At 34.6% G+C, this 13503-nt stretch overlaps 1 protein-coding gene across 5 annotated transcripts in view; it reads right to left on the bottom strand.

Annotated features, from left to right (window-relative positions):
* LOC145247430 (rap guanine nucleotide exchange factor 4-like) overlaps nt 1–13503 on the bottom strand; it is a 1873173-nt gene that overhangs the window by 56095 nt on the left and 1803575 nt on the right. For all 5 annotated transcript variants that reach the window (XM_080109188.1, XM_080109190.1, XM_080109189.1 and 2 more), the window contains 3 exons: nt 12345–12423; nt 5000–5112; nt 4161–4240 (listed from right to left, as the gene is read on the bottom strand). In XM_080109188.1, the coding sequence (XP_079965314.1) occupies nt 4161–4240; nt 5000–5112; nt 12345–12423 (272 nt within the window). The remainder of the gene's footprint in view (nt 1–4160; nt 4241–4999; nt 5113–12344; nt 12424–13503) is intronic.

Below are 13503 nucleotides of genomic sequence, written 5' to 3'. Positions count from 1 at the left end.
GAAGTAAGTATATAAGTAAAAATAAAATAAAAATACCAGCGATGGTTGACGTTATGTTGTTTTGAGAAAGAAAAACCGAAGGATTTATAAAATGGTGATCAACGTTTCGTCCCTATTGCAGGGGACATCATCAGGATATCATATACATTGAATAATCCAACCTTCCCACACGCACATTTATAGTTTCTGCCCAAAATGGGTAGGATTTTAATATTATTTGTTTTTCACCCTCGTATGATCGATGATCGTTTTTTCGCCTGCATTTCTCCTTTTCATATCCTGATGATGTCCCCTGCAATAGGGACGAAACGTTGATCACCATTTTATAAATCCTTCGGTTTTTCTTTCTCAAAACATATATATATATATATATATATATATATATAGTCTCTATTTTTATCTCTATTATTATATAAGATGAACTGTGTGTGTATGTGTGTGAGATTGTGAGTTCGTTCCCTATAGATTCGAAAACGGCTGGGCCGAGTTTTATGAAATTTCACACTGAAGTACTTTATGCGCCTGGCAGTGATTTTAGATAGGTTTTGTATCGAAATGCCTTTGATAAGTATCGATAATTGATAACCGAAATAATCCGATGAAAGATGGAACAGGCGATTTTGACTAGAGTCAACATCTTAATATCACAAGTGAATTTGAGAAGTTTTATTACCACACAAGCAGAAAGGCCTGGCATATAAAATCAACAGTAGGTTCTTTGATATGATAGGGTCTCTCTGTATATATATATATATATATATATATATATATTATATATATATATATATATATATATATATATATATATATACAGGGTGACCCCAAAATAACAAAAGCTAAATGGAGGCCGTCTAGAACATATGCTGTAGAACGGAGAAAAAAAGGCCAAAGACCCTAGTGTTTTGATGTGATGTTTTGAATATAATAAACTAGTTATGACCAAAGTTTTATTTCATTCGGACAAAACACTAAGAAACGGGCCCTAATTAGAGTTGGGGCCCGTTTTTTTGGGTCACCCTAAATATCTATAATATAAAGCTGAATGTCTGTGTGTGTGTGTGTGTGTGTATGTGTGTGTGGTCACGAATAGGCTCCTATATGGTTGACTATTTTAAAAAACTGATTACATATAATGATAGAAGATGTATCGAGACACAGGAATGGATATATCTGATCTGGCAGAACGGTGGTTCATTAAAATTGTGGGGTCTACGTTCGCGCCTGGTCTACAAAGTATGGAAATAAAAAATTTTAAAATTAAAAAAAACGTTTACAATTGTTTTTGATATAGATGTACATAAGAATACTTTGATAAGTATGTTTTAACTTAAATAGGGATGGTATAATAAAATTGTGGGGTCTGCGTTCGCGCCTGGCCTCCATAGAATGGAAATAGGCACAAACTTTAATAAAGACTTTTCATATCTATCTGCGTAAGTATACTTTGATAATTATGTTTCAGTTTGAAGAAATATGGTATAATAAAATTATGGGGTGTTCGTTCGCACCTGACCTCCATAGAATGGAAATATGTAACAAAGTTTAACAAGGTTTTTTAATATAGATCCACAGAATATTGTGATAAGTGTTTCAGTGTGAAGAGGTATGGTATAATAAATTATGGGGTTTATCTATTTTATTTTTACTTTCATATTTTGCTTTGGTTTTGATACCCCTAAATTCGAAGCTATCTCTTTACAACCCTTCCTTTTCATAACCTATCATACTTTCATAAATCAGAGTCCATTTTCTGTAGGCTGTTTTTAAACCCAGTCAACGATGGGTACTTTTGCTAGTATATATATATATATATATATATATATATATATAATAGCAGGGAGGCCCGACCCTCGATGTTGCCCGGGATTGAATGAGGAAGAACACATGTTTTACACTCCCATATTTTATTGCCATTGAAGTCGCTGAAATCGCCTATTTTTCAATTAAATCGATTGCCTGCTCTAGTTGGGACCCAGGAAGCTTCACATACCTCCCTGCAACAACTTAGTCCACAATACATTGCAGCTTACGTTGCACTGTAGAGAATCTACTGTTGATGTTATGAAATTATTTTTATATAATGGCTTGAATTAAGCTTTAAAATGTAAAAGTCAAGTATCATGTTTCAATTGTGTTCTAAACAGAAACATTTATTTCGTGCGAGCCTTCGTCTTATTAAAATAACTGTTGATTTTATATGCTGGGCCCTTATGCTTGTGTGGTGATAAGACTTCTCAAATACACTTGTGATGTTAGGCTGTATAAGGGTGTTAACTTTGTCAAAATCGGACTTTTCGATTATTGATTTTAGATATTTATTGTAGACATTCCAATAATAAACATATCTAAGAAAACTCCCAGACATATAAAGTACATTGGTGTGAAATTTCAAAAATATCGACCTAAGAGTTCACAGAGAACGAATTCACACACACTCAGACATTTGTTCTTCCTCATTCAATCCCGGACAACATCGAGTGTCGGGCCTCCCTGCTAATATATATATATATATATATATATATACTAGCAAAAGTACCCGTCGTTGACTGGGGGTTCAAAAACAGCCAACAGAAAATAGACTCTGATTTATTCATACACACTCAGACAAAATGTCTCATATATATATATATATATATATATATATATATATATATATAATGAAACACTAAAATATTTGTAATAATTATTGTTCCATGTTCATTCAATCTTTTATCAACATCAAAATTCGGTACAGCGAAAAAGTGGAAATACAATTATATTTCCACTTTTTCGCTGTACCAAATTTTTTCGCTACACAAAAACTTTCGATTATATAATGGTATATTTCAAAACAACAATTTCACAGGAATCGGAATCGTACTTGGTATCGGAATTGTTAATCAATATTTTCCTGGAATCGAAATCAGAAAAAATTTAGGAATCGTCCCGATACTAATAATTATCCACTGACACGTGTTTCATCGTCTACGACTCATCAGATTCAGCCACTCTGATGAGTCGTAGACGACAAAACACGTGTCAGTGGATGATTATATTTTAAAAACAATATACATAGGTTATAATATATATGTTATATTCGTATTGGTATCAACTCTTTTCATCATCATGGGGTATAGACACTAAGTTCGATATTAAAATAAAAAATAAAGCACTGTTCACTGTTCTACAACAATTTGAGAATATGTGCTTTGGGATATGATAACAACGATCCACTTTTAAAGAACGTATAATGCAATGGAGTCAAGCATATAAAGAAACAAAATAAGTGAAAGAAAGACCGTCAAAATGAACAGGTAGAGAAAAAACATATTCAACAGAAAAAAAAAAAGAACTTCTTTACAAATAAAAACTTTATAATTTTTTTTTTGTTTTTAAATGTGAAAATATGAGAATTTCTAGTTAAAAAAAAAAAAAAAAAATTAAAATCGCCATTATTTATGTGACATAGCTTCGGTTCCAGACAGACACCAAATCTCCATTTCAGCAAGAACTCTTGTGCCACTGAAGTTGTTTTAATTAAATTTGTCAGCAAGGATGGTAAAATAGTGTACTTACCATCAGAATTCTTATTTATCTCCCTACAACCACGAGAAGATGTGTTGGTTGTTTTTGTTTTATGGCATATCAACCCTTTTCAGGTTATTTAATGCTAGATCCAGTTATTTTCAAGAAAAGTTTTTTAATAGAATATAGTTTTTTTCAAGTCAGTTTCTATTTAACCCATAGTTGGGACCCTAACAGGTATTACCACTCCAGCTTAGAGTGAACCTGGGACCTGGGAGCAATGTAAATTAAAGGGTGGCTCCACACTCCCCAAAGCCCGCAAGATTGAGCCTCACCATCGGATATAGTTTAAGGTCATATCCAGGACCATGAGAAGATGTGACACAAGGGTCAGAAAATGGGATTGAAGAGCCAGCGCTCTTAAGGAGAAGCACTCTGGCCTGCAAAACAAATGCAAGGGCTGCCCAGTTGGAATTCCCTGGAAATTAGCAATAAGCAAACCCCTTCTCAAAGAGAGAAGGAAAAGCCTGGGAGAGTGGAGCTCCTAGAACTGCACAGGACCAGCAACATACCACAGTCCACAAGGAGGAGGGGAGCCGTTTCAATAATGGTCAAGACTCTTAACTTTGGAGCTAAGGATAAATCCCGGTACTTACCATCGGATTCGTTTTTCTCCATTCTTGTCTCTAAAAGATGTTCTAAGATTTTCTCTGGTGTTCCAGCCATCACAGAGTATCTGGGGGGAAAAAAAAGAAACAAAAAAACATAGTGAAGTTGAAATAAGATACAATTAAAAAGAGGGTGAGAGTTATAGACAGACACTTAGTAAGAGACTTTGCGAAATAACTGCAAATTAGAACTAATTAGTACAATTAAAATAGAACTTGGTTTTCAAATATAACACAATCCCAGAACTATGTCTTATTTTTGTATATATTTTGCATTAAAGTATATTAAAAAAAGGCCTTAGAGAAGCAAATATTGATTAACTCAGTTTTAGTATAATCTATTATGTAAAAGGCAATTGTCCGTGTGTGTGTGCGTGTGTGTGTTCATCTAAAAGTAAAAAAATACAAAATAAAGACCCACAAAGTTGGTATATTATTGGTCGTTCAAAACTTGAAAATAAATACAAATAATGGTAGATATCTACTGAATAAATATCACCGTGACATTTATTGTGAGGATTTCTATCAGTATTTTGTTTTATTTTAGAGTTTTGAACAATTCTCCCAACTCCAAAGGTGGAAGCCTTATGTCCGTCATCTTTCCTGCTATTTTAACTTAAGCGTTTGGTACTACTTGCGCTTCAAACATAATAAACGCTTTAAAATAAGTTAAAACACCAAAAACCTATCCAGGTAAGTAGAAGGATAGCTTATCTTGCCTTTGGTAATATTTCTTTGTTTCTGGACCACTTCTTCTGTTTGTTGTTTATAGTAAAACATGCCCGAAAGTGTTTTTTTCTTTTTGGTTAAAAGGATTGGTCACTTACTTATAATGGGATTGGATGGATCCATCTTGTGCTTGGACATTGGTCGGCATTTTCTCTAAGACAAGGACATCTTGTCCGTGTTCGTTTAAGCGGACTGTGTTGGCTTCCACATCCTAAAATTAAATGTGAAAATAAAAAATGAACAGTTTTTTATTTCGCAGAAAAAAAAAAAAAATGAAGACGACGGGGAAAAAAAATCTTAAAATACATTCAAAGAAAAAAAAAAAAAAATGGTAAAAGAAAAGTTCAAGTTACATCCTGGTCAATATCAATTGGGGGAAAAACAAAACAAAAAAACAAAACAAAACAAAAAAACAGAACAGTCTCTTATGGCAAATTTTATATCATTCTATAATACATCCCATGAGGATTTACTGAAAACTAGCAGTGATAATTGGCGTTACCCAGGAACATAGCTGGTGCTACCAGATCAGGATGTCTGAAGATATTAGCTTCCTGAGACGAAATGCACCTAACATTGATGCATTTGTTTTTCTACTTCCTTTTGCAAAACTTAATTATGTTCTACAAAACCAAAAACAAAAACAACCCACCTTTTCTCCCCTTTTCTTCTTCTTCCCATTTCCCCTTTCTCTTTCTATCTCCCCCACTTCCTGACTGGTTTCCTAACTTAAAATATACTAAATATTAATAAATATCAATACTGTAGCCCTTTTCTCTCTCCCATTGCAAAACTCATTCATGTTCTGCAGGGCAGGGAACAAAAACGATAAAATCCACTATAAAACAACCAAACCAAACACTACAAACTATCGATTTAAGATACACAGAGCTTGAAGAATAAAAACATTCTACAAAATAACTGGATTCGGCATTAAATAACCCGAAAAGGGTTGATATGCCGTAAAGCAAGCAAATCAAACTCTACAAATATATATTTGAAGGTATAAAGAACTTGAAACACAAAAACTGTTTCCAAAATAACTAGATTAGGTGGGAAAGGGGTTGATACGCCGTGAAACACAACAACCGAACCAACCCGGGAACCTGACTAACAAGATAGATTATCGCTATCCTTCTCTTTACATCTCTCTCTCTCTCTCTCTCTCTCTCCTCTTCCCCCAAGTGGCAATATGCCTTGTTTGGGGGGGGGGGGCGGGGGAGTAAAATAATCTAAATAAATAAAAAATAATATGTAATGAGAGTGGTGAAGATCTGATAACCTCAAAGGAAGGTCAAATTCTTGAGAGTAAAGGGAGATGTGTGCAGAAGAGTAGACTTTGATGGTATGGTCACATTGAAAGAATGGGTAAGTATTCTTTGGTTAGTTGATGTAGAACAGTTAAAGTAGCAGGTTCAGTTCACAGAGGAAGATCATGGAAAACATGGGAGGAAAGTGCTAAAAATGGACTTGAGAGAAAGAGGGATAAATAAAGACCTGGTCAGAGATAGGTTAAGTTTGAAAATTAATTTCAAAAGCCGTTCAACGCATGCCAGCATGTAAAACGATGATGATTACAATGGTATTCTAATAGAATACTTTTAGCTCCTTTTTCCGTTTCTGAACTTGGTAAAAAAAAAGAAAAAAAGTGAAACTACAGCACTAACCCTAATTTTGAAGGAGGAAGTTTCATGGAAGTATGAAATTCACAAGTAGCCCATAGTCTCATGTATATCCCTGGGAGGAGAGATGGCAACGTTGGTTTTTGCAACTCTTGCAGGGAGGTGTTGATAACCCCTATGTATAGCGCCTGATATTCCCAAATGGTCACCCATCTGGTACTGACCAGACTCAATGTTGCTTAACTTCAGTGATTTCGCAAGAACCGGTGTGTTAACATAATTATGAATTTTTCCATGGACAAGTATATATTCAATAGCACTGTATTGAACATTGATTTTTGCTTTGGACCTTAAGCCTGTCTCTCCTTTATTTTAACTTTTCTCTATATATAAAACAGTAGATGTATATGTGTGTGTGTGAAAATATTTAACCGATAAACTCTTAAACTACTGGTTACATAACATTAAAATTAACAGGAAATAGTAATCACGCACCAAGAACGAGTAAAATCATTGTTTGGATGGATGAATAACATGTACAGACATACGTCGGCAAGGTGAAATGCAAAATGTTTATTTCAACTTGCCGACATATTTTTTATTACTTTTGCGCATGCGCAAATTCATTCATAGTGTGAAGTGGTTTAATTTTAAGTCTTATCTATCTGTTGATAGCTCAAACGGTAGGGAATGCAGCTGGAGTGCGAAATGTTTAGGTTTCGATTCTAGCTGATGACACCGAAGCCTTTTTTTTAAAAAAAACTTTTGAAGTCAGTACAAATTATATATATATATATATATATATATATATATATAATATTCTTTAGAGAATTGGCTCTGTAATAATAAATACGAAGTCGGCATGAATGAAAATATATTAAGCATATTTTACGACTGATCAAGTCTCCGTCCCCCCTGCTAGGATAAAAATAAACGTTTCCTTTTTTCATTAAAATATCGCGCTGTCTATTCTTTCTTTGCCTAATTTACTATCTTGTTGATTTCGAAGGATACGACAATTTCGACAAGCTTTCGAATGGTACAACAGAAACAAATTATTTTCTACTTCATGATTTCATTATAAACTAGCTGTATCCATGACCTGTCGAAGGGGTAGAATTTTGCTGCTTGTCAAGTTCGTCAGGAGTATGTATTGTCATATCATTTCTCTCCATGCAACGCATGTCCTCAACTTTCACTGACTAGGTTTCACTTCCATACATCATAACACTACGTGTACATATGCCTGATAAATTCTTCTCTTAGTCAACAGTGGTAACGCTCTTCTGGTTAGTAATGCCAGAAGGTCTCTGAACTAACTCTGGTAACCGCACTAACATCTGTAACTGCCAGTTTTGTTTTATTAGACAGGGTTGGTGTTTAGAAGTGATGGAGAAAAAATAGATTAGTTGAGTCTTCCCTGATTAAAATTAAATCATCTAATATATAAACGGCTATATGTCGGTCTGTCTGTCTCTCGGTCGGTCTGTCTGTCTGTCTCCATATTTTTTTTAACTATTTCCTCAGAAAATCACAGAGCAGTGCTATGGCCCTCAAATAATTGGATTAAGGGGGACAAAAATGGGTCGAAATTGAAAACTCGTTAAACATTTCGTACATTCATTTTAGTTTATTTTTAATTTCTAATTGGTTGATATGCATGTCACGTTGGTACAGTGGTAACGTCACCAGCTTTGAATGCTACAGATTTGCTTTCGATTCTAGCTGATGGCACCTAAATACTTTTTTTTACTTTTGAAATCACAACTCTATAATAATATTTACAAAATCTGGACGGGTTAAAATATTATATTTAAACGTATTTTCGCCCGGGCAAAGCCGGGCACCCTCCTCCCCACAAGTTTTTAACATAATGCATGTAGAGCTATGTCTGAATTACATGGTGACCACCTCGCCGCCTGCTCATACAATATGCTTAAACATGATATTTTGATTCATCCAGATTGTGTTTGTATTATTATAGAATAAATTCTCTATTGATTATCATATATTACGAGCAATAATTTACCCGGTGGACTAATTCGCAAAAAAAAAAAAAAATAAAAATAAAAATAATAATGTCGTTAATAAAATTCGGTCTGTGTTTGTTTACAATATCACATCAGCTGATATTTGGGCTTGACGATCTTAAAAATAGTCTTTCTTTTCTTATAGATGGATAAGAATTTTTACGGGGGAATATTTTACGCTACACTGGCCAAGATTATACCGGTGTAAGGTAAAATATTCCCCCGTAAAAATTCTTTTTTATCTATAAGAGAAGAAAGCCTACTTTTAAGATCAGATTTTTTTTTTTCGATTTTCGATACTTATCAGATGAATTTCTGTACAAAACGTATTAAGAACACTGCCAGACATATAAATTACCTTTGTGTAAAGTTTGCAAAAGATAGGCTTAGCTGTTTCGGAACCTATGAGGAAGGAACTCACTTACACACACACACACACACACAAAGTGACTTTTATATAATAGTAGGGATTCCTTTTTTGAACTGAAAGCAATATTCCGACATCAAGACCAGTAGAAGTTAGGATCAATTGGGGTTGTAATCAGGCGAGTTTGGAAGGAGGGGGGTGCAGATGTTTGGACTGGTGAAATCGTAGAAGTTCTTAGACAACCACTTCTGGTGTTAGATAATGGTCATGTAGAAGCATTAATTGTCTGTTATCTATCTATCTATCTATCTATCTATCTATCTATCTAGTGATGAGTGGACAACAGAGATTTAAATCATTATGTTTTGGCAGGTTGTCAAACTTTGTCAAACTCTGTGACCAGTCAGTTTGCACCGGAAAGTATCCGAAAGGGGACGGACGTAACGTGTCAGGTGTCACACGTTCCAGTTTGCACAAACATAGTGTTGAGTTGAGTTAGAGATGTCGAGAAAGACAGATGGACTGAACGGGTCTCCCCTCAGAATGGACACATAGAAAAAATCCTACAAGCTGAGAATCCGTCGATCACTCCCTTCTGCTGTGAAAAATACCTGGGAGTGAATAAAATATATAAAATCCTACGTCTTCATCTACATCTTGTGAAGCATCTTCCTTAAAACAGGTCGGGCTCCCCAAGATGGTTGAAGGATTCCCCAGAAGCAGCAACAGAGCAGGTATTTTGTCATGTGTATATGTATATATGTTGACACGAACGCACCTATAAAACTAAATGAGTCACGACGGTTAATACAGACATTTACCACAAACATAACGTACATACATTTATATATGTCTATTAATTTATCAAGAAAATATAAGTATGATGTAGATAATAAACACACAGCTATACAACATGTTAATTTGGTTCTACCACAAAACTGGATTTACCGGAATGTATGACACAAAGTTGAGTTCTTCTGCCACAAGTATCACTTTCTTGTAGCCACACAATGCACGAAAGACGATGAGACTTGATCTTAATCCTGGTGTTTTCTTTTTTTTTGTTTTTTTTTGTATTTCAAAACAGAAGAGTTCATTCTCTTGTTGCATAGTATAATGTTAGGGTCAATCTAAGAAAAGACAGAATAATGTGTGATCGCCCTTAGTTTGAGAAGTAGAGAAAGTCCATCATGACACCTTGAGACATAACCATGTGGCGTCAACTCGAGAGACTATCATTGCACAGACAGTGGTTTAAAATATTATAATTTCCATTGTGACTTGTTCAATAAATCTGTTGCATCATTTGTATGTGGTCATTACACAGACACCCATTTTAAAAATTACTAACGTATAATTCAGAAAAGATAAATTTCGTATGATTCAAGGGAAGTAGCACCTAAATATACAGAGCCGATTTACCTTTATCTAGAGCTGAACTAGAATTTAATAGGTTCAGTGATTTATGTGTTGTATTTCTACTAAAGCAAAAAAGAATGTTCTTTCGATAGTTTGTATATTTCAGTTAATAAACAAATACATAAAAAAGCAAACAAAACAAACATGGCTGGAAACAATAGCGTCATCACGTGGTCATGATAAGCATTAAAAAAATTCAAGGAAAAAAAAAATAGATTAGTTGGGTCTCCCATAGAATTAAATAATTTCTCTTAACTAAATCCCTGTCAGGCATTTTGGTCATTCTTCTTTTGAATTGCAATCAATATTCTGACATAAAGACGAGTGGAAGTCAGCATAGCATGAATGACATCTGAGATTGATCCCGACCCGCTATAATCTGAATCTGTGACAGCATCTGCTAGAGGGGTGTTGAATTAGTTCCAAGTGAATTTAAAGTGCCGTAAATGTAGGCTACCCATCAAAGTCTATCAATAGACGAATCTCAGCATACTTCAGATAGTTACGGTTCCATTGTTGAAGAGACGTAAACTTCATTGTGTTCTCTAAAAGATGCTTGTATTTTATGAAGATATGTGCATGAGATCCAAGTCTCACCAGGAAGCCGTGGTGGAAGCTCAAGACATCTTCTTTAAGGGAGCTGTATTCAGCAAATGATCCCCTAAATAAAGCTCTTGGGCCATTCTTATAATAGAAAAATGATGCAAAAACGGATGGTAAAATAGATAATTTAGGGAAAAGAAAATGATCCAATTGCGAATATTAACTGTACTTGTCCCAAGCAAAAATAAGCAATATCAAACCAGTCAGAGAAGTTTTGCATTGTAAAGAATTCCAGGTAAAAAATGGTTATATTAATCCAATCATAATCAGTAGTGGTTCTCTTCTGTCAAGACGAAAAACTGACTGAAAAATTTGGAGAGATTCAGCTTATTTTATACAACAATTCTGGTACCTGATTGGTTCATTCTTATTACCCCTGGCTATAAATATAATCGTCCAAATGTTTGTGATCATACCCAATATTATTATGCTAAAAATATTGTAACAAATGCACTTTGAATCTTAAAAACACATCAATTATTTACCACTTGGGGCTGCAATCAGGTGATTTTTTTTGGGGGGGGGGGCGCGGTGCAGGAATATAAAGGTTTGGATTGATGAAATCGTAGAAGTTCTCAGACACCTATTTCTGAGTTTACCTGAATGTACGACATAGCTGCGCCCTTCTGTCACAAGTATCACAGCCACCCAATGACAGAAAGAGGATGACGGTTTCTTTTAATCTCAAACGTGCGTGATATTTTTTGCATATTTAAAGAGAAGAGTTCATTCTATTGTTGCCTAATATAATTCAGCAAAGATAGCTTGAATATGATTCAAGGGAAGTAACCTCTAAATATACAGACTTGAAACCTTTATCTGGAGCTAATTTGTTAAAGGAAAGAAGCTTAGTCTTAGTAGCAATAAATGTTACTGTACATTTACGCTTGATACTACTACAGACTGGAGATCATTTTCTAAGGTTTCTACAATTGCCTTAGATATGTGTACGTTCGTTTTTCCCTTATGTTTATTATAGAGTGTTTTATTATCAGCAAAACTACCCATTTCAAACACAATTTTATCAAGACGATCGTTTGAATATCAGGAATAATAAATGTCCAAGATCAACCCTTGAGGTTCTCATGCATTAGTTTGTTATTTGGATGTACGTTCTAGAAGGACAACCCTGAGTTTCCTCTCGTCTAAGAAAGATCTAATTGCATTTAGCATTCGTCCAGTGATACTGTATGCTTTATCCAGTGCGTGCTATATGCAGTTAGAGATGATCGTTAAAATATTCACAGTAGAAAAAAAATCGTTTCAATGGTTTGTATAATTCTGTTAATAATAAAACATATAAACAAGCAAATGAAACAAAGATGGTCACACAATATCTCCGTCCGTGTAATGGCGATAAACATTAAAAACTTACAAGGGAGATAATCGTGTTTTAACTTACCCTCAGTATTCTATTGAAATCTTCTTTATCAACACGTAAAAAATGACAGTTATCCTCGCATAAACAGATTGTTGCTGACCTAAAAAAAAAGAAAAAAACAAAATTAAAATTAAATACACGAATCAATAAAACAAACATTTATTATATAAATCTCACCTGTCTGTTTAAATGTATGTATGTATGTATGTATGTGTAAAACTTTCAACAGAGGCAACGGGTTTTCACAAGATCGGTATCATTTTGAAGCTGACGTCTCGGACGACAAATATCGAAAAATTGGCCAAAAACATTAATTCCTTCACCCTAACTGGGCAGTTTTCTATAAGGAGGGGTTGATTTTATTGCAAGCCATTTTTGCAAGTTATTGTATCAGTTGGATTGACTTTGCCTAATTTTAACATTCTGAACTTCCGGTCGCGTCATGGAGTAGCGGTAAGACGTCAGATTTTCTTTCACATCCTTTCACGCCTTCGCGTCACATGTTCGAGCCTGCCTGCCTTCTACCACTTTTTTTTCCTTTGCTCAACACACACCTCCAAACACCCGGGCAATGCCGGGCACCCAGGTTAGTTTCCCAATAAATTTAGATTAAATTTCTCAAGTGGAAGAATTGTAATTGTCAAGGAAGAATTATAAATGTTGAGGGAGATACATATGATTCCAAGAAAATCTATTATATAAAGAGTAGTTGTTTGTGTGTATGTTTGTATGTCCAGCTAAAAGTCAAGAACTACAAAACAAAACCCATAAATTCTTGATCGATGTTGCCCAGGATAATTAATACAAAAGACAATTGTAAAATTCAGTAAAAAAAAAAATTCATTTTCTAGGGTTTAATTGGGTTTCGGCAGGGGAGGGGAGATGAGTTCGGTTTTTCTGTGTACTGATTTGGGGAAAAAATGCAAAGAAATTACCTGAGGAGTCTATTTTATAAAGAATAGTTGTCCATGTGTATGTCTATCAAGAGAAGAATGGGTTGGGATGAGGAGGAAGATGAGGTTGGGGAGAGAAGTAGAGAGATGGAGTTTTGACTAGAACTATGTTACACTTTTACTCCGGGCAATGCTGAATCGTCCTGCTAGTTGATTATATAAACGGCAATTTTTTTTATATTTGTATATCTAGTTAAAAGTTCAAGAACACGCAATAAACTTCTACA

The sequence above is a fragment of the Euprymna scolopes genome, chromosome 25 (genome assembly GCF_053919585.1).
Source record: "Euprymna scolopes isolate OS-2025 chromosome 25, ASM5391958v1, whole genome shotgun sequence".
Taxonomy (NCBI): domain Eukaryota; kingdom Metazoa; phylum Mollusca; class Cephalopoda; order Sepiida; family Sepiolidae; genus Euprymna; species Euprymna scolopes.
The sequence above is the reverse complement of the archived record's forward strand: the minus strand, read 5'-3'. Positions and strand labels throughout refer to the sequence as shown.